Here is a 25,090-nt window from a genome sequence, read left to right as displayed (position 1 = left end):
ATATCTCGTGAACCAAATGTAATGGAGACTTCCCAGTTCCAGCTCGGAAGAACTCAATCAGAGCTTTAAATGGGGCGATCCCACAACTCACACAACATAGGCCTCAGGGGAGCGGAGAAAGTTTGTATACCTATTTTATGGATTTTATGTTGTAGACTTTTGCATATAATTTCAGAACCAGAAGAAATAAAGACTTAACCTTTTTGTTTTGGAATCAGCTGAGCAAACAAGCTCCCTCTGAAATACCGACTAAACATGAATATACAGCGTGCCCTTGTGTCACAGTTCAACATTGACACGTTTAAAGGGACTATATGGAGTTTAAGTATGTTAAAATTATGTATTTTCCTCCCCTAAGGTGTAGCATGAGCCCAGACATATGCACCACAACTGCCTCTAAAATCCTGCACCGTCACTCAAAAAGGGTTAATATAGAAGGTGCAGTTACACGTATGACCTGAGGTGGCAGTAGTGAGTATAAAATGGCTAACTTGCATCTATTCCCTAAAAGCATCACACACAGGATTTTAGACAAGACATTTGAAAAAAAAAAGTACATCAACAGTGCATATTGGCATCGACCTCTATTAGATACTTCTATGATTGAAATCGTTCTTACTTAAAATATCGGCCTATGTATTAGCTATCCGGCATCCCAACACCCTTCCTATTGGCACCGGACTCCAATTTTCATAATGGTTGGGCTCCACACCAGATATTTTAGTCTAACTTACTTGGCTGCATTTTAGAAATATAGTATAGAATCCAACTTTTATGTCGAATTTTGCATTGCTCACCTGGTGCTGGTACTTTTGCAGCTTCAGCCCCTAGTGTCTTGCCCAAGGATACAACATCAAGAGTTTCCATTTCAAATCGGAAAATCTTCAAACCATTTCATCATTTCCTTCACTTAGAAAGGGCCCTTCAATCGCAAGAACAAGGATGATTAAGTGGACTCTGGCACACATGAAATAAATCAACCCTATTTCATTCACACTCTTGACTGATCATGGCAACAGATTTTCAGCAGTATGTTCTAAATTTGTTCCATTATTATACAGTATTGTAGCTTTGAAGCTGAAACACACTGCTGTAGATAGTATCCGCTCTTTATTTTCATCTTGGAGTCCATCGCAGTCGGATGATGGTAAACATGGCTGACACTGTGTTCTGCTTCCCCCAGCGCCGATTCACAGATGGCCTTTGTAATTGTGTATATGCTCCACGGCTCTCTGTGGGACGCGCCGAACCTCCTTTCTTTCTATTTTGCAGCGAAGATCGGTTCAAGAGAGCGAGCCAACAAGTGTGCATTTACAAAAAGAAGAGTCTAAATGTCAGCCCGCGTGGCACACCTCTTCTCTAGGAGCGCTAGATTGACCATGATGGCGCACGGTGAATAACCCCACTGGAACCATCATGCCATCTTTGCCGGAGATTCTGCTCTCAGACGCAGTATGGGACCCTCCAGAATTGATTTGCTCTTAGCGGCTTTGTGTAAGAGGTCCATTTTGTGCACTATAGCCGGTCTTTGCTTAAAAATAGTTCAGTGTGCCTGGTTGGAACCTGGTGATGGCTCTATTGACAACACTTGGAGAATATGAATTAGTTGTGTATTACGCGGTAGATAAAATATGAAAAGAAAATGTCTTGAGAGACAGAAAGATGGAAGCAAAAGGGAAAGCTATTAAACAGACAGCGTGCTATTAGTACTCTCAGAGCACTGTTGAAACCTCTCAAATCAGAAGATGGAGCTCAAGGCCGCCTGTAACAGCCCGGCGTTGAGTGTGAACGATCCCCTTTTAAACCTGTTATGTCCCACTATTTTGCCAGAGAAGTATGGCCTCTTCCTGCAGAGTAGGGCTCAATAGGCTGTATTTGTGACATTCTGCAAATTGATGTCCTGATTTCACATGGAGGGCAGGGGCCTATAAATGAACATGGGCGAACAACTGTATGTCTCCTTTGTATTTTAACAAAAAATTAGACCAAAATGGAACAGAAATTTGGATTACTTGTTTAGGGCCCGACATGTTGGGCCGGTACTTGGCCATACTGTAAGTGATATAGCAGTGGAAATAGCTCAGTCAGCTACAATTGTATTACAAGCCTGTATCACCAAGTTTCTCAAAGCGCTATTTTTATTTATTTATTTATTTGACAGGGACATTGCACAACAAATGTGTTGCACAGACCAGAGATAGCTACAAGCTAATTTTCATCTGTCGTCCCTGGGCAGAGGCAAAGTGACAGCAGGTTTAAACAGTGACCAATGAGCATCTGACTTTAGAGTTCGTTCACAATATAAAATACATATAAGGCACCGGCAAAAGTATCACCTCAAACATTCAGATACAATATTTACACTAGCACATAGCTACACTGTAGTCATTATTCATTCACTCCATACTTGGTGGTGGTAAGCTACTGTTGTAGCCACAGCTGCCCTGGAGTAGGCTGACGGAAGTGAGGCAGCTAGTCTGTGCCATCAGCCCCTCCGACCACCACCAACCACTCACTCACACACTACATCAGGGGTAGGCAACGTCAGGCCCGGGGGCCAAATCTGGCCCTCTAGCACAGAACCTCTGGCCCCCAATATGATTTTTCGAATAATTATTATTATGCAAATAAGGGATCAAATACCTGTTAAAGGACTCTTAAAATGCGAGAAATTGTTTCTTTTTGTAGTGTATTTTTTTTTCCTTGCAGAACATCCCACTTGGTCATATATAATGTACAACAGTGATTCTCAACTGGTGTGTCAGGACTCAAAAGTGGGTCGCGAGCCTGTAGGGAACTTTTTTTCCAATATTTTCCATTTCAAACTACACGGAAGCACACTGGAGTCTGTTAAAATTAATATTATTGGGTTATATTGATCATAATTTCAGTCTTAAAAATCTATGGTTCTTGTTGAAATACAATATTCTACACAATATATGACAAATTACAGTTTTATTTGGGTCGCAGCTTGTCATTAAGGTAAAGCGGGTCTCGGAGCTGGACCACTTTAGAACCACTGATGTAAAACATTGGCATTTGTAGAAAATGGTTCAGCCCTCGGTGTTTTGGCAATGATGAAAAAAAAGAAGAAAAAAACAGCCTCCGTGATGCAAACTCTAACATTCACCCAGGCTTCCTGGTGTTACCAAACGGTCTCCCACCAAGAACCTGCTTAGCTTCCGAGATCTGACGAGATCGGGCAGAGCAAAGGTGATGTGGCTGAAAAATACTGCGAAAACAATAAATAATTTGGTCAGAATCAGAAATGATTTTATTGCCATGGTTTTGAACAGGTTCACAACTAGACTAAACTATAAAGACTTGAAACTAAGGCTATACGACTATAAGGGCATGCGTCAGAAGATTATATTTAAACTATGCTAAAGACAGCAATTTGACATAGAACAACAGCGTGAGTGTATTTTCAGATGTACAGGTGCAGTGAGTGTTAGCAGCAGATATGAGTGTGGACATACCACATAGTGCAATAGAGCAGATTACATTCACAAGTTATATTTATTTATTTATTTATTTATTTATATTTACAAAATAATAATAAAATCATCCAAAGCATAACTCCTCTTAACTGGGTTGACTCGGGCCACAAGTGCGATGGTTGTTACATCATTCATTGTGTGTTCTTGAGAATCTATTCATTGCTTTAACATTCTCTATAAAGGAACATCTTTTACGTGTGGTATAGAAGCATGACAGGCTGCTCTGAAGTCTATTATGCTCAGCAGTAGGTTACTATAGACAAAAGAGGCGACAAAATGGAAGCTCCTCATGGACTTCCTCCTACTGACAACCATTGTGTTGGATGCATAATCGCACCATGGTGAAGACGCGCTCAGAATAACCAGGGGCAGACACTTATTATCGCCTAAAACTTGCAATTTTACAGGGGTAGCATCATGCAATGTTGACTTTTAGAGTTTTTTACTCTGTTACAATGTTGTTCTCTCATTAAAAACATACCAGGAGCTGTGTTTCAAGCCGCTAGCGCATCTTTGAGTACTCTTTGAATTTTCTCCAGAGGCTATAGATATTGTCACGATATTTACTACATCGACTAATCGTTCAATAAATGACAGACAACTAGACATTCTTGGGCTCAATATTTATCATCTGTACGTTTATTTGCAGTTTTCCCCCATTTTTCTCATGTAATGTTTTAATTTGAACCTAAAGCAAGTTGTGTCTCATTATAGTCCAGGTTCATTATGGAATATTTTAAGATCAAGTACTTTTCAAACAAAGCGCTACTGTCATTTTTGAGATTTAGAGTTTGTTTGGCCTTCAAGAATATTGTTTATCGCGATAAATATACAATCGAACTTTAGATTTTGTTATTATGACAGGCCTAATTATAGAGTCTTTGCTTTCCTCGCCTCTCGATCGTTCTATTGCTAATCCTTTCCTCATTTTGTTTTAGCTGTTTTAGATCAATATAGAATTTTCTAACTAACAAAGTGTAAGACAGACCAGCAAAAAGCACAATACCCCCTCAACAAAGTCAAAATTACCAGATTTCAAAGGTCTAAGTACTGCAAATTCCCCTGCCCTTGTTATTATACATTGTAATATATGTCTGGGGGCTGTTGTGTACATAAACCTGCTAAATCTGTAGTTCTGACCTTTAAAGCAGTACTTAGTAACTCTTGCCCCTAGAGGCCATAAGCGCAACTGCAGGTGTCGAGAGAGGGATAATATTGTACATTCAATTATACAATGGAAATAATTTTTTTCACTCAAACTTGGCTGTAAATACTGTTTAAAGTCACGCTAGCCCGCAGTTAGCTTTGCCCATTAGCATGTTAGCCTCTTCTTCGTGATTCTATTAGTGTGTATTGGTTGGTTTTCTGGCCAGAGACACCAGGAGGAGATGAAAGACCTTCCAATCATCCCCTTAACACTTGTATTACCCCCACAGGGACTACGAAAAGGATTTATTATATTATAACACGTTACTTAGCACTGCTTTAACAATGTGCTCTGAAATCTCGGTGAGTCTTATATTGGTTTAGCAGTTCATATGACAGTTTTCTCTAAAATGTTTATGCTCCTGGATGTGTTTAAGATGTGGGCGGGGAGTTGACTTATCATATTCCAAAACCGTGGTACTTTACGTGGTTTCATTGTTTTCATGAAGCACAAGCGAGCGGTGTAGAATAGTTTTACCAGCGTCAATGTAGTGAAAGTGCGTATGCAAATGCAGCACTTGTACTGTCTCATGTTTTTTTGATGCTTCAGTGGACAGATGCTAAGGCCTTCATTAATTATGCATGCTCGTCACTTAAGAACGCTGTTGATTGCCAGAATAAAAGTGTAAATTATGAAGAGTGTATGTGAGACGCAAATGTGTTCTAAATACAATCTAGTTAAAGATATAAAAATGGTGCATCAGTGAATTTATTGTGCAATATAGAGATTAGAACGATCCAAACAAGGAAATGTGCAATATAAAAGTTTTGTTTTTTGTTTTTACATGTTATATTTGATATCGGAAGTGAAGAGTTAATTTCTGAGGCATTTAAAGTGTTTTTTATAGACCCTTTAATTGTTTGTAGACATTCCAGGCTTAGCTGGAGGCGGGAAGCTCCATTTCCATCGATACAGAGGGCGCCTCTGGAATCGCCCATATGGTCATGTTTGAAAACAAAGGGGGAAAACAATTTGGAGAAAAATCTAAACTTTCTCTAATTATTCAAAATCTACTTCAACAAATGCTGAATTATGAATATAGTTTTCTACTAAATAAAGATACAAAGACATGGAGAGGAGCAAAGTGGTTCAGCAGCCCATAAATGCACAAATAACGGAGAATGCTAACACAATGCTTCATGTTAGCACAGTGCTAATGCTAGCGCTAGCTACGACTGCCGTTTATTCACTTCTACTGAACAATCTGCTTTGAGAAAATATCCATATGGGCTCGATGTACACTTGACTTAATTTATGTGTGATAAATACATTTATATTCCACCAGAAAATGGCAAAAACAAGTCGAAAATTGATTCTATTTTCCCCCTTGGCAAAGCCTTCTATGACGCGATGCTGTCTGTATATTGTAGCTGTTGTCATAGTTACGATAAACAAATGTCTAACTGTTGTTGTAAATATCAGATACACCTTATTTTATCGTCTCAAATGTCATTCCTCTTGCACTTTAGGCCACAACAGGATCACATTATTTATTTGTAGTTTTACACCTATAATCTCTAGTTTTAGTTTAATCTTATTTCTCTTGATCGCTTCCTGCCTCCAGCTGATGTCACTGATGATGTAAGCCGGGGTCTGTGGCCTTATGGGTCAATAAGTCAATTTTTGTCGGCAACTCTAAAAGTTATTCCCTAAGTAACCCATATGTTGCGCTTTCAATGTAGGGAATATGTAGTTAACAGCAAATGAATGGTTGTCTGGACTTTTCTTACTGTGACCCACTTTTGGTTTGATTTATTTTTTAAAAGTCAAGTTACAATTTTATTCCAGAATTAATTTGCATTTTTAATTAAGTCTTCTTCACAAACGACACTTGATAGAATTTGGAACAAAATGCTCTTGTTTTTGGCTGAAAACGTGGCAAATTATCAAGGCTACAGTGAGTCATGTTAACTGTGGGGAGATTGGACATTTTCCAATCTTTTTTTTTTTTATTCTACCTTGGTTTATGTGTAACTTTCAATCCCTAATCTCTACGTGTCAGTCTTTAACTCAAAAATCAATGATATTTGACCTCTCCATTTCGCTTTGGTGCTGTTAAATTGGTTGTGGAAGCAGCCTGAGTTCAAATTAATATGAAATCAATCTGAGTTCCAGTGCATGCTGCATGTTGTTGACTTCAGAACCGGTTGCTTTGTCAAAAAGAAAGCAATACCTTCTACTTGAGTGTTTTCCAGATGATCAGGTGCACTTCTATGACTCGGCAATCATTTTAAATAGCCTGCAATTTTCTGCTTGTTTCTTTTCTTTCTTTTGGCTACAAAAACAACACAATGTTCAGTTTTTGCTCCACACACACACACATACTGCATCCTCTCTATTCCCCAAGCATGGCCCGTGATTTTCCGACCTCCTGCGAGCCTTGCCCCTTTTTGTATGTGTGTGAATGCAAATGAAGACGACTGACCTCCTTTACAAGGCCAAGGGTGGCTTGACGAGATCAGGCTAATTCCCGCTGAGTGCTCCTCCCTGCCGTCCAAACCTCCACACTTTTACTCACACATTGGCGCATGCAGGACAGACAGGAACTGACCCTGGGGGACACCCGGGTCCCTCTCTCCAGATGGCCAAGGCCTCTTCCAGCACTGTCTGACAGCCCATCGCGCTCGGCCACAGTTAGTGAGAAGCAGGGCCGCTTAGGACTAACCAACCTTGACACGCTACACGCCTAGGAGCGCATCCCAGTAAGCCAAGGCTAGATACTTCGCTAACGCAGTATAATTTCAAGAGTCACTGACATCAGGAGCTGCCTGAAACCTGCAGTGAGTTATTGAAGTGTTAGTATTGCATTGTGCTGTTAATTGGCTTTATAGATGATTACAGTGGTGTTATTAGCTCCCGCGAAGCTACTCAAACTTTATGAAGCACTTAAAGGAATAAGCCATCATTTTAACATACGAGATAAGTTCTTACCTGAGCTTAGAAGAGTTGATGCATACCTGTCTGGTCTTTACGCGTGTGCTCAGTCACGCAAAAAAGACCAAAGATTTTGTTAGCTATTAGCCTCTCCTCCTCTCCTCTATGACGACAAACGGGAGTAGAAGCGACCAAGCTCTTCCACGTTTTCCCTATTTAAATACGGTTACATGAGTAGTTACACGATCCAAGGTTTGGGTCGAGTCGAATTGTTTCCTTTTATTAATTTACGCTGCCCCCGAGTGGCTGGAGGGAGCAAACCTGGTTATTTTTTTAAAGATCCATAACTCCGCACAGGAATGGGCTCGAGACTTACTTTTGTTTTTTACATGCTCAAGAATTCAAGCTCAAAGGGCCACATTAAATCATCTCGCAGGCCGCATGTAGCCCGCGGGCCTTGACCTTGACACATGTGTTCTAAGCGGATAAATTATTATTATATTGTAATAATACCTGAGGAGCACAGAGAATTCTATTGGAGTGAAGATATTACTGCACATCAACTCGTCTAAGCTCAGGTAAGAACATATCTCAGTAAGGAAAAACAGTGGCTTGTTCCTTTAAAACCACACTGTGTAGCATTTCACCCAACAATTAGAGTGAAATGCAAACATTGTGGGGGGTTTAGTGGAAAAAATATCTTACTTACTTACTTGATTTAAATACATTGGCTCCTTTTTACATTTTATGTTGAAAACCAGAAAACCAGCATCGTCACGGGCAAAGAGTGGCTTGAAAAAAATGTTTATTATCAACAATATTCAACAAGCATAGAGTCTATTCTTGCATGTTGCGTACAATTGTATGATTTTATCTGTAGACTCGCTGCGGGAAAGTAGCAGCTGCTCACTCACAGTAAGAATTAAAGTAAGCAACCACACAATAATAAAGCTGAGCCCCAGACAGATTTTGAGCAGCAAATAATAAGTGCAATAGAAAATAAGCTTCAGATAAAACCACAACTGCCTCTAAAATCCTGCACTGTCACTCAAAAAGGTTTTAATTCGGGTCCGAAGTGCCGTCATGTACGAGCTTAATATAGAAGCTGCAGTTACACGTATGACCTGAGGTGGCAGTAGTGAGTATAAAATTCCTAACTTGCATCAAGCCCCTTTAAACTGTGAATCTAATATATGATAGACTCATTACAAGCAAAGTGAGATATGTATAGCCTTTATTTATCATTTTGATAATTATGGCTCACAGCTTGTAAAAACCCCAAATTAAAAATCACAGAAAATCTGAATATTTATTGTAAGCCATAATCAAAGGCTTGACATATGTCACTTTGCATGTAATGAGTCTTTATCATATATTAGTTTCACATTTTAAGTTGAATAACAGAAGTAAATGCACTTCTTAAATTTTTTTCTAGTTCTAATCACCTGTATTGTAAATAACTTCATTGAATTAATCCATAAATCTTGGGTTTTAGCTCTTGCATTCATTAAATATTCAACAATATTATACACTTTTCACATTTCTAAAGCCCCACAGGCATTCTGAATATTTCAATTATGTCTGCGTGAATCACAGCGACCACACGGCCAAAGTGTCCAGTTGCTGCCTGGACCTGTGCGTCCCACCCACGGGCAGGCGCCATGGCAACCACATAATCGCATTTGTCACTTCACCTGACAGCGTTACTTGCTGCTGATCTGAATGAATGAAAAAAGAAGTTCCTAAAAAAAATGTCATGTCGCGATTTTTGCCGGAGCAAGCCCAGGTGAGCAATAAAAGAGTTGGAAGTCGCTTTTTTTTTGGAATAATCAAGTGGTGACATAATCAACGTTTTGTCAGGTAAAGGTCAGATGCGGGTTTTAATTTTAATGCTCTGATTAGCAATACCATTCAATGAGGCAACATATAGAGAGAACATTAAAAAAGTAACATTAATCAGCGGCAATCTGAAGAGCTAATGTTTTCTCTCTCTAACAGCCACAGGGAACATTCTGATTGGAAAAAAAAGGAGAAAAAAACATTGACGTCATGTAGTTGCGCTATTTGCATGATGACAGGGACAACATTTTTATGAGGTACGTGGAACAAAAGGCAAAATCTAACAAATGCAGTGCTAAAAAACTGAGTACACTTTTAGATTCAATCAATACGTATTACCAAACTTCTCCCCTCATAGATGTAGTTATAGTCTTTGTCAAGTTCGAGATGGTTTGATTTGTTGATCTTGTAAAGATTATTGAAACAAAAGTTTAGGTGCTATTGGTTTGGGGGGGGAAAAAGGTCTTTAGAGAAGTTTTGATGCCTGTTGTTACTGTCAAATAAATGATACAACTTTAAAAGAAATGGTCGTTTATGGAATAAATTAAAGAGACTAGATGCAAGTTGGGCATTTTATACTCACTACTGTCTCCTCAGGTCTTATGCGTAACTGCAGCTTCTATATTAAAGGAACAGGCCACCGTTACAAACTGAGATATGTTCTTACCTGAGCTTAGACAAGTTTATACGTACCTGTCTGGTCTTTGTGCCCGTGGAAGAGCTTGGTAGCTTCCAACTTCACCCCTTTTGGAGCTATAGGAATATGCTGGAAGAGGCCAAATGCTAACAACATATTTAGTCTTTTTGCGTGACTGAGGGCACACACAAAGACCAGACAGGTACGCATCAACTTGTCTAAGCTCAGGCAAGAACAAATCTCAGTATGGAAAAACTGTGACCTGTTCCTTGTTCATGATGGCACTTCGGATCCGAAGTAACAACTTTTTGAGTGACAGTGCAGGATTTTAGAGGCAGTTGCGTTGAACAGGTCTGGGCTCATTCTACACATTAAGGCAGGGCTGGAACATGTAGGGGGGGGATGAAAATACTTAGTTTTTACTTAGTTATGTGACAAATATTTTAGTATAGGTGTTGGAAAAAAGTATAATTCAGGCATCGGTAAACCAAAAATTGTTTAAGAAGAAGAAGTTTTTCCATACTGAGATATGTTCTTACCTGAGCTTAGACGAGTGGATGCATACCAGTCTGGTCTTTGTGTGTGCCCTCAGTCACGCACCACGACCAAAGATGTTGTTAGCATTTGGCCTCTCCCAATGTTTTCCTATAAATTGGAAGCTACCACGCTCTTCCAAGGGCTTGCACGAAGACCAGACAGGTACGTATCAACTCGTCTAAGCTGAGGTAAGAACAGATCACAGTATGGAAGAACTGGGTGCCCTCAGTCACGCAAAAAGACTAAAGATGTTGTTAGCATTTGGCCTCTCCCAGTATATTCCTATAGCTCCAAACGGGGTGAAGTTAGAAGCGACCAAGTTCTTCCACGGGTACGCACAAAGACCAGACAGGTACGCATCAACTCGTCTAAGCTCAGATAAGAACATATCTCAGTGTGTTAAAACTGTGGCCTGTTCCTTTAAAGGCCTTATCTCAACGGCCTGGAGACTAGTTGGAGACTAGAGTCGCTGCTAGTCACACAGCGTCCCCTGGCAATAAGGCGAGTCTCCAGGTAGTCTCGGTGAAAACGAACTGGTTTGATGACGTTTCTGTCCCTCTCCAGGAGATATATCTCCGTGAACAGCGGCAACTCGAGTTTCCAACTAGTCTCCGGGCCGGGGAGAGCGGCCCTTTTAAGTACTGGTATCGGGACAAAAAATTGCAGTACCCTACCATAAGTATACAACAACTAAACAGCTCAGCAGCCAGTGACTGTATCACCATTACAGGCTTCATTACTGAACTTACCACCCATAAGAACCATCTTTGTATAGCATTTGTGTCGGCGTTGCACACTCTAACACCGTTGATGATCACAAATGACCATCTGTGGTAATTCTTGGCGTCGCACAGCCCAGCGCCAGCCGATCCAAGCTCATGCTCAGCGCCACGTCATGCTCCAGTACCCTATAGTCTATCATTGTGGAGCAGCGTGGTGTCATCTTTCTGGGCCATTACAGCCCGCGACACTATAGCGACGGGCGGACAACATGTTATTAGGGGGACGGTCTGGAGTCCCTCTGGCAACTGAGGCGGGCTTACTCACAGTTATTTCGATGCGCAGAGAGGGGACCGATTGATTCGAGAGGATTAAATCTAAGCCTTAAAATGTATAATGCCTGACAGTGGAGCAGATTTGATCGACAGGAGAGGAAGGTGTTGCATAGGACAGTGGTGTTAATACGGCTCATCAAGTCAGTACCTGCCCCACTAATGAAACACGTCGATAACTCCACATTCTCACTATCTGACAGCAAGTGTAATGTTCCTTCCACCTGGCCTTCATAGGAGCCAGTCTTCAGCTTTCACCCTGTATTTCTATAGACTTTGTGACCTGGAAATTCTTTGATGTTTACTTTCATCATTCTGTTGTATTGCTCACATTTACAATGAATTAAAGGGAGAGTTGACTTTTCTAAGCTTTATACCATGTCACACCATGTCTTTGAGTAATCTTTGAGTAATCTTTGAATCTTCTCCAGCTCCTCCTGAGGTCCTACACATCCAGGAAAGCCTTTTCTCACCTCTTGACCTCTTGCTAAGCTTAATCCTTTAAGCACTAGCCATAGCAGCACAGACTTTTTCTTAATTCAAACACCTGCACAGCGAAGGGGAGCATGAGAACAAGGATGAGGCTGCAGTGAGATTGAAAATCAGGATATGGATATTGTTTAGTGGTGTTTAGTGGTGTGGTCGAGTTAATTACAGGTCTGTAGTTAATTTCGCAATTAATCGCATTTTAATGGAAACCAAAAACAATTTTTTTGCACTTAAATTATTATATAGTTAGATAGAAACATGAGTTCAACAACACATGTATTTATTATTGAATCTGTATAGTTATTCAAGTAACAGAGGCAAAGTGCATTTATGCTATTTAGCTTTCAAATGTTTATGGAACTCTGATCACTCATGCAGCTTGAAGAGCTCATTAAACATTAATAATCATGACACATTTATATAAAAGTAAAACATAAATAAAGCAAAATGGCCATAAAACAGCGCCTTTAAGTGTTTAACTATTCCAGTAAACAGAAACCAAAGTGCCATTTCTTATCCTGACAAGGGTTAGGGTTATTGTGGCTCAGAGTGGGCGTGGCTGGAGCGTTTGTTTGAGGCTAACGCTAACATTAGCATCGAGGACCTCTCTGTGTTTGTCCAACATGTTTTACATTGAGGTGGTATTTTAGACCACAGTAACTATGGTGGAAGGAGAACTCTTTTTTGGACAACCTGCACACAGCAGTACAGCTGTCTATCGTCCCAATAGGAGGTTTTTTAAAACATCGGACCGAGTGAAGTGTCTCCGTCCTTTGTGTTGTGGGCTGCTGTGCGTCAGATATACGGGCGTACCAGAAGCACGCAAATAGAAAGGTTCCGGCTCGGGAGTTCCGGCTTGGAGGGAAATCGAGAGAAATACAATTAATTGCGTTAAAAGAATGAACGCGTTAAAATCTTTATAATTAATTAATTGAAATTAAAGTCCCACCCCTAATATTTTTGGTTCAGCTGTGAGATCAATCTCGCATTTTCTAACCAACATAGATGAGGATGTGTTTGAGATTATAACCAAATACCCGCAAAAAGCACAATACCCCCTCTTATGTAAGGATGAAGCAACAAGCATGGGTGACGTATTGCGGTGATCTACCACTCTGAAGCCTTTAGCCAGACATAATTTGTCCTTGAGTCTTGAGGTTGCTGTAGCTATGGAAGTAGCCTAGAGTGATTGTACATAACTTTAAACATTCCACAGGAGGCAGTTTCATAACTCAACACTCCTATAGAGCCTATACTTTAATAATGGAATAAATGCAGATGTTTTGATCTGGTTTATGGTGACATCTCTGGTGACTGGGCATTCGCATTAAACTAGTCCAATGGTTTTCTCGAGGTTTTTAAGCCACAGGATTAATATGGCAAATGTTTAGGCCCAAGAAAATAACAATGTATGAATTTTCTGTTTGATTCCTAGTCTCAGAAACAGTAAAACGCCCATAGAGCTACAGCATACAGGTCCTTGCTCTCCATCTGAAATTATGGCATTGGTGGAATGTTATGACCGCAGTGCAGTGGGTTTAGAAGTGTTATTTCTTCATGATTGGTTAGGCATCACTCGGGGCAAATGAAACACTCCTGAGTGATCACGGTATTGCGTTTGTGCACAATAAATGTTGATTAATGTCTATATAATACGCGTCTTTTGACAATAATGTGATTCCTGAACAGAACCGCGACTAAACACTGAAACAAGTGAGAATTGCTCATTTTCCCGAGGGCACTGCGCGCCGCCATATGGGGACAGTTTTAATAGCTAATTCGAAAACCCCTGTCTTATCGCAGCTGACAAAGAAGTTATATGGTAGTAAAAAACTGGACTATTTAAATTAGCTTCCTTGTCTTGAGGGCTTTGGGGTGGGGGGAAAGCGAAATCTAATACAAAACGCTACGTCAGCAAGTTGAATCATTCTTTACAAATGAAGACTTATCCAATGGCGTAATGTGGTGTCATTCTATGCCGTGGCTTTATGGGATGATGAGTGGCTTCTGGCGTAGGTAGGAGACAGCGCCACCCGCCCACTCCCTTCCGCCCCCACCTTTAGGATGTGCCAGCCAGCTCTTATAGCAGGTTGCAATTGGTGCTGAAGATGCTGTTTCCACGTGGAATCGGCCGGGGCCCCTCCTCCTCCTCGTCCCCCCCCGCCCCCCCGGTCTACGCTAACCTCTCTCTCCTCTGTCCCCATCACTCGAACAAGACTCCCCAGCTCACCCTCCCTTGCCTTGCCTCCTCTCCTCTCTCGCCTGTGCGCTACAGTCGGCTGATAAGGAGCAGTCGGGTCCAGATGGGCAGACGCTAGAGCCATTTGCGCTGTCAACGGGGACGCACGGAGACACTATCATTTTACCTGTCGCTATGTTTGCCTCTATTTGGTACGCCAAGAAGCTAGGGAGACGACTCGTGCAGAACAGCCGGAAAGCCAAAATGCTGAAAGAGGACAAGGTAGGAGTGAACAATATCTGCTTTGAAAATTGTTTGTGGGAAAGTGTGATTGAAATGAAGACGGCTGATGTTATTGACTTGTCAAATGCTGTGTCACGTTTTGATTGAAAGTGGAGTTTCATATGGCTTAATGAAATGGGCAGGCTGTCAGTAGTTTAGTTCGATTCACCTGTTGATTAATAGCATTGTTGACAATTGTGTTGCTTGTACGGTAGGGCTGCGCAATTAATTGCCATCAAAATGAAATTGATATTATTTTGACAATGTGATATCTTCTGTAAACAACAACATGTCTACTATGTATAAAACCTGCTAAAATTGTAGTTTAGATCTCTACAAACATGTGATTCCAGGATTACTTTAGCAGTTGATATTTCTGTCTTTTCTCAAATGTTATGCTCCTCGACGTTATAACAAAGTCTCGCAGCCCTTTAGAGTTGTTTTAGGGCTAATTTAGTTGACTTTGCTCAATTGCGTCCTTTCTGCCTCATTTGAGATGGTGAGAATGAGCACTGAGGGACACAAAAGCCACTGTCTGGAAAGCCAAATCTTGTGTTTTGACCCTGCCTCCGCACAGGGGGACAGGGCAGTTCACTCTTTCTCGACTCTCATTACGGCTCCCAGTGCTCGCGTTTGCCTGTCTCCGTTACACAGTCCCTCAGCAGCGGTTTCCCTCGCCAGCATCTTCTAAGTCATCTGCTATCGGTGCGGTCAAGTTCTGCCACAGGAAAATCCTCCCCCAGGAGTCATCTGATAGAGGGGGAGCTTCTTTTAGGGAGGGCAGGGAGATGCTTGTTGGAAAGAGGAAATTGTTATTTAGTCACAGCTGGGCTGGCCAAAACCTCAATTTAGAATCGATAAATGAAACAACATTGTGGAAGAGTTTTTCCAGCAACTCTTAATGATTATGGCCAACTTTTTTTTTTATTATTCTTAATTATAATTTTTAAAGCGGATAAAGTGGAAGAAAATGGATGGATGTATGGATGGATTATAATTATTTTAATTTAGATAATTTGAGGAAACAATTATTTTACAAATCAAAGGTCTTTTAAACTGACTATTATTATTTCTATGTAAATATGGTGGACCAGTAGCCATATAGCGTTTTTCACTCTGTTTAATTCAAGGACCCTCCATGTGCCCGGGTCTTGGTGATCTCACTTTGGCTGTGCATAACCCCCAGCGTGGACAGGCACAGCCTTAATAGCAGCATCAATCCTTCTGATTATACTCCTGCTATGTACGTAATCTGCGGACCCCCGCAGTGTATGTGCCAAGGCCATGCTCACTTGAACAGAAAGCAGCAGGCTGCTATAGCAACAAACACTCGCGTCTGTGAGTGAAGACATAGGCTGAAGATGAATTGAATAGAGAAGCAGGGCACCTAAAGGCCACGGCGAAGGTCACAGGAGAACAGTAATTGCCACGTGTGTCGAGGTGATGTCAGACGAAACATTAAGTTGTGTTTATACACTTTAAGACTGCCTTCATCAGCAATTTTGTTCAGTGTTATGTTTATTTGCTCATTATCAGGCCTTACAAAGCAGGTTTTAGACAAAGAAGAGTGCTTTATTTCACCATAAAGATATGTGGAAATAACTTTGTAGTTTACAAAAGGTAGATTGTCAAATTGGGGATTAAGATGTGTTTATCATATATTTCAACTTCTTGCATTGGAATATTTCAAACTTCTCTTGCTCCTGTTGCTGAGCAAGGCGGCTGTTTCGCCATGTACAGGATGTCATTCTTACTCTTAACATGTTTCTACAGTTGCATTTATTCGTTCCAAATGTTTAGAAAAGAGCCAACAACAACAGACCATTAGTTACGTCACTGGCTCATAAGGAGCAGGGGCTTTCTTGTGCACAGCTTGGGTGAAAATAATTGGAGCACTAATGATATTTTCAAATAACACACTTTAATTGGCGAGCGGCAGACTTTCTTTGCATTGTAAGAGAGATGGTTTATGCTTTCTTCTTCTTATATGCCCAATGCCCATATATGATCGATCTTGTGAGCATTAAATCATCTTTTTGTGTCGCTGCTGCTTGACCTTTTTCTTTGCATGATTCTCAGTCAATCATCTGCACAGCCTACATTTCTCCTCTCCGTCATCTCTTCACAAATAAGAAGTTCAACATTTCTTATTTCCTTTGACGTCTTTAATGCAAGTTTTTCTCAGATATTTTTTTAAATAATTCACGCTGTATTGTGCTGTAGGATGTCCTTCGAGTCTTTGAAGTCCTCCACTTAAAAGATTTTTGTAAAGTGCACGAATATAAACGCTCCTCTGCTTGTTGTCGTTCTGGTGTTTTAAAAAAGGAGTAATCATTTGATTTTTTTTCTTCGGGGGAAACTCGGGCACAATGAAAACACGACGCTTGGAGTTGTATCATGGTTAGACAAATGAGCAGCGCTTTGTTCTGAACAGCAGAATGAGTCAGCTGCCGACATGAGGCCAAAGATGCAGGACTCTGTGATTGGGCCGTTTGTATTCTGGTGGCAGTCATTAGACAGATGCAAGCTCTGAAAGATTCACACTTGAGAAGAAGAAGCAAACCAAAGCCCACTGTTATGGATTCATTTCCCATAGTATAGTGCACTTAGCGGTGGTGTCCGATTGACCAGAGTGAATGCATCTAGAAAAGTGATTGAAAAGACAACAGCTATAGGGCTTTGAATCTTTCATTTAGCAATGAGTGAAAGCAGTCAGAAACACTGCTTTAATCACCTGCTGCGTTGTGATGATGAAAGAAAAAATCATTGTTATGGTGAAAGGTTGCTCGGTTATAAAGCATTAAAGCAGTACTACGTAACTCATGCCCCTCGAGGCCACAAGTGCAACTGCAGGTGTCGTAGCATGTTGCACAATGGAAATACTATTTTTTCACTCAAACCTGGCTGTAAATACTGTTTAAGTGGCGCTAGCCCACAGTTAGCTTTACCCGTTAGCCTGTTAGCTTCTTCTTCGTGATTCTATTAGAGTGCATTGGTTGCTCCGGTCCGGTGGCAGTCAAGTTGCAATTGTGGTTTTCTGGCCAGAGACTACAGGGACTACAAAAAAGGATTTATTAAGGTAAGCAAGTTTCTTAGTACTGCTTTAAAAGTAATCAGAAGCCTCTCAATGACATTGCTCAACTATTTTTAGTGCATAGATTCGTCCAAGACACAAAACTGCAGGCTAAAACTAATCCAGCAGCCGTTCTCACTAAAATTTTATACAATCTTTTGCTCAAAAGTTGTCCGTTGTCTCCAATTTAGTTTTGAACATAACATTTTCCCCTCATTCCCCTGTTTGATTAAATGTTTACACATCTTACAAAATGAAATGGGCATTAAAAATCGAGTATTAAGGCATTAAAATGGCATTAAAAAACATTCAATTTGACTTGCTGCCACACCACATGCAGAAACCCTGAATAATTCATTCTGTTTTCTCAATTAACGTGAGATCCATGTTGAAATAAAACATGTTTGACTAAAGTCTTTCCAGAAATACTGAACATCCCACTTGAATTTGGTCACTCTTCATAACATAAAACATACTTTGTTTTTACTCAAATATCAGTGTCACATGAGTATCAGCGAGGAGCGAGTGAGCTGCCTGTGTGTTTGCACTGAATGACTGCACTAAATAGTTGACTGTATCAGTGCAGCACTATGCCGTGATTGAGGCACTTATGGGGAGGGGGTGGACATTCGGACGCAGCCTTTGACACAAATACTCCCGGATTCCAATCTAACCAACCGTGGAGAAAAACACTGCAGTTATCAATGATTTTCCTTATGTAATCAGAATTGTCTTTTCTTTTTTTTTATCTAAAGCACAGATTTATGAAACGTATGCTCTATTTGAGTTTTGATAGTCAACACGGTCTGAGTGGGTGGCATCAGTCCTCTGTTCACACAGCAGATAGTGCCTGATGAGAGAGAGAGAGAGAGGTTTTTCAGAACTACCTGTCTCTCCACTTCAAACAGCCGCCAGATCTCCAAAGAGCACAAATGAATCTGTCTGTACAGCTGGCCACAGCAAACTCCGGCTCATTTAAAGACCTTAACGAGGATCACAGGGACCATAGAGCTGCTGAATCACTGTTCACCCGGATATCAGACGCCAGCAATGTCGCCCATAATTAAATAAATATTGGAGTAATCACAGGGTCCGTCCAGTCGCACATAAAAACCTCCAAAATAATGAAAAGCTCGCCGTAGTAAAGTCCTATATATGACTATCTTTCAACAAAGCATATGCTGCATCATCAAAGTGTTAGACGGCAGCTTTGCTTTTCTATCTGCTGAGAAATGGGCTCTTTTATGTTAACAAATAGGTGAGAAAGCTTTGGCAAATTCAATCTGTGAATTGTAAATGCCCGTGATTTTCATAAGTGTTGTGTACAGTCATCTTGATATGGAGCGGAGCTGTGATTTGTGAATGAATGAGGCTCCGGTTGTTAGTTCTGTGTCCACTTCAGCTGTGGATCAAACCGGTTGTTGCCCTGTTCTGAACTCAATCCATACTCAATGTGTGGTACTCACTATCATTGATTATTCATCTTACTGGCGTGCTAGCTTTTGAGTGACTGACCTCTACATTTCCACATTTTTGCTTCAAACATGGTAGAAGTGCATAAACATCGAGGTGTTATTCTGTGATATGTGGGTGGGGTTATGTTTCATTCCCTCACCTTTCTCTTCTGTGGGAACATCTCTGTATCCATAATGCAAAGCAGCCATTTGCTGAGTGGGAACCGGCTTCTCTTCATAATGGATTTCCACTCCAAGTGCATGACATTTCCATAGCCAGTGTTAAGATTCAGGTGGATTGCCTACAACAGATTCCAGATTTCTACTGTGGAGATATTTCAGTTATTTAGACTACCTTGTTGCCTCTGTACCAGCGACTTGTTATCAGTGCAACACCAGACGAGTCTTATCCTGCCCTGACCTGATACTCAGTGTGGGCCTAGGGCACGAGGAGCTTCAGTGTGCCTCTCCAGTAGCAGTGGCTGCTGTGTGGGGGAGATACTTAGGGCTGTGAGAATGACACCAGGGTCAGGAACAAATGAGCAAATGAAGGAGACGGACAACTGGAAGCTCAGATTGCAGATCAAAGTGCTTGTATCACCCTGCGCGCCTCCTCGCCCTGATGCCACAGCCACAAAAGACTGGGATAAAAGGCTGAAGTGGTTCTGCTGAAAGAAATCTCATTTGTCTTCAATCCAATATCGTCCATTGTGTCCACTGCTCTGACTGTGCCTGTAACCATGTGCTTTTCACTCACTCTGGCGTGTTAGTGTTGAATGTGTGGATGGACCGTGGCTCCGCCCCTCTCCTGACGTGCTCCATTGATCTGGCTCTAATCTAGTTTTGGCTTCCTGACAGAGCTCACTTCCCTGAGGCATTAATTATGCCTCCATGTGATTTATATCAGTGGGTTCCAGTGCACAGCACTGTCCTCTGCCTAATCCAATCGTATTCATGTCTGTGGCCCGGCGCTGTTGCTCTCACCCAATCAAATATATTGAGTACGTGATGCAAGTGTTTCCCCTGGCTTACACCCCCTAGAGCTAAATCACCCATCTGCCCTCCACAGCCGTGTTCTGAAGTCCCCCTCTGTAAAGTCAGCACTGTGGAGTGGAACAAGCACAAACAACAACACAACTTTTTTCTCTTGGAATAAAGGTGGATGTGGATTACGTTTGGAGCAGATACCAGACTCATTTTTATCCATGGATTATTTTACCCCAGAATACTTTGTGGAACTTCTTTTTACCGTGATTAAGTTTCACTCAATTATGGAAAATGCTGAGGTTTGCTGAATTCGTCTCATCTTGGCTGAGCGTTTGAAGCGATTAAAGCCAAACCATGACGTTTGCTCTGATGCGGCGCTGGGAGAGTCTGACCAGCGGCTCTTCCCTGAGCCCTCCACTTCATGGAGGCAGTGCCCCAAACCTGCTGGCTCCCCCCCGGTCTCCGCGCCTGGGGAAACTGAAGAAACGTCTGTCCATGGAGCTGCTAAGGAGCTGGGCCCCGGACCTGAGCAGCTTGAAGAGACCAGCGAAGTGGCCATCTGTGGTCACTGTGTACAAGTGGAAACAGACGCTGGCAGAGAAGATGAAGTGGAGGCTGAGCTCAGAGGATGTTTTTCAGGTGATAGCAATAGATGACATCACATTGTGGAGAGGTCATTGCAAGCACAGAGCTAATCTCTGTGTGCTGTAGATCAGGGTTGGCAGGTATCAGCGGCCCAAGTAGCTGGAAAACCAACGCAAATTAGCGGACATACGGCGTGGCTGGAATGTTCAATGCATTGTACTAGGTCATAGAGCCACAGAGCTCCTCTTATGATGCAGACACACCCCTGTCTCTCTCACAGGAAGATCAGCTTGGATTTCCTTTGATTTGAGAGATTGCCTTTTGAAGTAGTGATTTTTATTAAGTAATAAGGTAAATGTTGGCTATGCTACATACATTTTTTGGAATATCTTTAAAAAAATCAGCCAACTGACCTGGTAACCCCGCGGATGTGCACCTTAACTATTCATTCAAAAGAGAGCCATGTCAGTGCACACTTTAGGTGACAGCCATGGGCAAATACAAGTTAAACTCAGCTCTAAGTTTATATAAATGTAAGCATGCAATCCTTAGCAGCCTGGAATCTATGTGAAAGTGCATGTTTGAACAGACTCAGTTGGCGTTTCTGTAAATGCCATTTCACGTGACCCCAACCAATCCACAATCAATATAGTGCACAGAGCAAGCAGCGCATGAAACAGCTCTATTTGCCGTGACTAACCCTTAATCCATCTATTGGCCGGGATTAATTTTAGGATTATGTTCTTAGTTAGTCATCTGTAAAATGCTAAAACAAGTATAACTTCTTGAAGCTTGCAAATTAGATTTTAGCCCGGGGATTACTTAAAGCCACACTGCGGAACATTCCCGGGTATATGTTGCTCCGGCACAAGAGCAGCTAAACTGTATAGTAAAAGTCAAATTAGGGCTCAGAAAAGCACCAACAATGCTACTACCGGTAGTCAAAGCAATTTTACATGTCTTTATTGATATTGATCTCACACTAAAGTAATACAAAGTGTGAATGGCTGCAGGATGTTGTGCCTAAATTGATGACTAAACAAGGACAGCTTTGTTTGTGTGTGTTATAGGGCGTGTTCTCTGGCCTTTGGTGTTTACATCCTGTTCATTTCTCATCCCGAAGCTTAATTACAAACGCAGCTCTCCATCCATGGCAGGTTACTCAGATTTATTCAGTTCATTAGCAGAGGATAATTCTTGTTACAACTTCTCCTCGCTTCGGCTAATGGAAAAAGCACGGCCGTTATTGGTCACGTCAACTGCTGTTAGCTTTTCAGGCTTCGCTCCGTTGTGTTTTCCGCTAATTTAGGGGGTTTATTAAATCATAAAAGCGCTTTTAAAAGTGAGTGTACTTCACCCACTTTTAATGGGACGTCTCAAAATAAAGCTTTTACAGAGATGAGATAGGAGATCGCTTGTCTTATTATCTATTAAATCTACTACTTGTGTTCGAATTTATTCATTTCGGACAAAAGACTGAATAACATCAGTCAATGAAGCTCAAAATCGTTTCCAATTATGCTTGAAAAATACATTCTGATATACCTCCACGTCACATGACTGAGATGTACATGTTTTCAGAAAGGCTTCGGATAAATAATTCACCGGATAAGGCAGATTGCCATATGAATTTTTTATCTACGGTGACATTTTCCAATCATGCTATTAATCGTCGTTCTCTGGGTTTAATGACGATCCTCCTAATCAGCCTTTGACACCGCGAGTGCCGCCAGTGTCTGTCTTAAGAACACTTGTTTCCCAAAGTCACACCTGACAATTAGACTCTCCTCAAGAGTTCAAGGTGTTCGTGTTATTGTGTGACACTTCAGGAGTTCAGGTGGTTTGTTAAGAACTTGTAAAGCATGTTTAATATTAGAATTATAATCCGCTGTGGTGTTTGTAAAGCAAGATGAAAAAGAAAATGTGTCTACTTTTGGGTGAAGGTAGTTCAGTTGGTAGCAGTGTTCGTCCATAACTCTTGCAGACTGTCTTTGTGCAAGACACTCTTACCCACCATGCCTGAGGGAACGTAGTGTGTGTAGGACTGATTGGTTCCTGTAATAATGGTTATGGTCGCCACAAAGCAGGTCCCACGCTTTAATATTGGACTTTGCCTTTAGCTTTGATTACGACACACATTCTCGGTGGCATTGTTTCAATAAGCTTCTCTATCTCAAAGATTCCCAATGGGGTTCAGATCTGGACTCTGTGGCGGCTAATGATGTCTCATGATCTCTGAACCACTCTCTCAGAACGTGAGCCCTATGAATCCTTGCATTGTCATCTTGGAAAATGCACACGCCATCAGGGAAGAAGAAATCCCTTGATGATCAGCCGATCTCATTCTTTGAGCACATAAAGCGAAGCCATTATTAATGTTCAGCTTATTGAAGGAACAAATGGAAAGAGAACTTTAGTTAAAAGAGACTAGATGCAAGTTGGCCATTTTATACTCACTACTGCCACCTCAGGTCATACGTGTAACTGCACCTTCTATATTAAGCTCGTGCATGACGGCACTTCGGACCCGAATTAACACCTTTGTGAGTGACAGTGCAGGATTTTAGAGGCAGTTGTGGTGAACAGGTCTGGGCTCATTCTACACATTAGGACATGGCTGGAACATGTAGGGGGAGGAAAATACATTATTTTAACATTTTAAAACTCTTTATAGTCCCTTTAAAGGGGCTAGATGCAAGTTGCCATTTTATACTCACTACTGCCACCTCAGGTCATCTGTGTAACTGCACCTTCCATAATTTTAGCATTTTGAAACTCTGTATAGTCCCTTTAAAGTGTGCCTTCAATAGCATTAAGATCAATGTGATTTATATAGCAGCTAAAAATAACCGTGTTCTTTGTCCAAAATAAGTAGCAAATCAAATCAGTCGTGTTTAGGTCCTGGAACATTTTGACAAGTCCTGTAAGTGCCAACAGACGCATTTGCAAAATAGCTTTTTAGAATAACCGAACATTTATCCTTTCCAAAAAGGAGTGGCTCTATTGTGACTATGCAAAACTATGCGGTGGATGTGATGAAAGGGAAAATTAAGCAATGCACTTAGTGACGTAAGTTTGGTTACTGCGATGATGATTTTACTGGTGATTTTTATGGAGAAAATCCGTGGTTTGCTTCCATGCGCAGAGGCTTGTAATAGTGCAGTTAAATGGACCAAATGGCCGAGAGAGTTGGTGAACTTTGTGACTGTGTTGGAAGTGGTAAAGCAAACAGACATTTTTCAGAACACACTTGAATCTAGGGCTGCATGATTTCAGCAAAAGACTTTGTGATTTTGATTTGCTATTTTTATATTTGATACGTTAAAATGCATAAACTTCTAAAATGATGAGTGAAAGAAGTCGTGTTGCTTTTAGAACATAGTCATGCTCAAGTTGCCCCACATTAGAACAATACACAATAATCTGCTTTCAGTCTGGTTTGATGTGGACAGCGCCCTCTTCTGAAGGAATTTGGCTTCCACCTTTCCCCAACATTCAGAGTACCCCTGGGGAACACCCACGTGACTAAAATAAGTCCCGGATGGAATCACATAGTGTCTAAACACTTTAGAATCTGCTTTAGGGAAACTCAGATCTTTTATCTGTTGCATCTGATGAAAACCTCAGTGAAAACCTCGACTGTGATTCAATATTGATAAACCTTGCAGCCCTACTTGAATCAAGGGCTTTAGACTACAGTTTATTATTGACAATTTTATCTTCTGATTGTGCTTCCATCAATTTCATACACAAAATGCAAGTGGTTGAGCTTGAACTTCACTGCTGCACCTCAGTGGTTCTGCAATTTAAGATTTTATGAATTTTCATTTATGCTTTTTTGCTTTTACTTTTCCTGGTTTAGACATGGTTTCCACCCAGTTTAGACATTCTTTTGTCCAGTTTAGGTCTATTTAGGACCCTTTCTTACCCAGTTTATTTATGATTGAATGTTTATCTAGGCCTATTGGAAGGGTAAATATTTTATGAGATACTCTGTGTTTGTGAACCTCTGCTCTAGATCAGTGGTTCTTTGCCCGGGAACATTTATTTCAGTGTTTACCCACTGAAAAAACACCAAAGGCTGTTTGGATGAGTTCTTTTCACAATGATTTCAAGTTTATAGGTTTGTTCAGTGTTAAAAATCAACAAAAATCAGTGGAAATATACAGTAGTCTTGGGGTATCAGTGTTTCTCGATGCCATACCACTTGAGAACGACTACTCTCGATCTTGCATTTTCAGCACTGTAAGAAATGATCAGTTTTGTCTTGTTCTTTGCCTTTGTATTATAATAACTCTGTGGCTCAATGGAGAGAGCATTCACCCCTGAACTGGAGGGACTTTGTTATTATTGTGACAGCGAGGAGTTATCCGAGTGTTTGTTCAACGCGGTGAT

The 25,090-nt window shown here is 41.1% G+C and overlaps 1 protein-coding gene across 15 annotated transcripts in view; it reads left to right on the top strand.

Annotated features, from left to right (window-relative positions):
• dlg2 (discs, large homolog 2) overlaps nucleotides 1-25,090 on the top strand; it is a 206,328-nt gene that overhangs the window by 79,522 nt on the left and 101,716 nt on the right. Inside the window, exon 1 of one of the 15 annotated variants that reach the window (XM_079565576.1) lies at nucleotides 14,416-14,596. The exons of the other annotated variants lie outside the window; for them this stretch is intronic. Coding sequence (XP_079421702.1) covers nucleotides 14,510-14,596 — 87 coding nt within the window. The 5' untranslated portion in view covers nucleotides 14,416-14,509. Of the gene's footprint in view, nucleotides 1-14,415; nucleotides 14,597-25,090 lie in introns of those variants that run through there. 15 annotated transcript variants of the gene reach the window in all.

Source organism: Gobius niger (assembly GCF_951799975.1).
Source record: "Gobius niger genome assembly, chromosome: 11".
Lineage (NCBI taxonomy): Eukaryota > Metazoa > Chordata > Actinopteri > Gobiiformes > Gobiidae > Gobius > Gobius niger.
The sequence above is the reverse complement of the archived record's forward strand: the minus strand, read 5'-3'. Positions and strand labels throughout refer to the sequence as shown.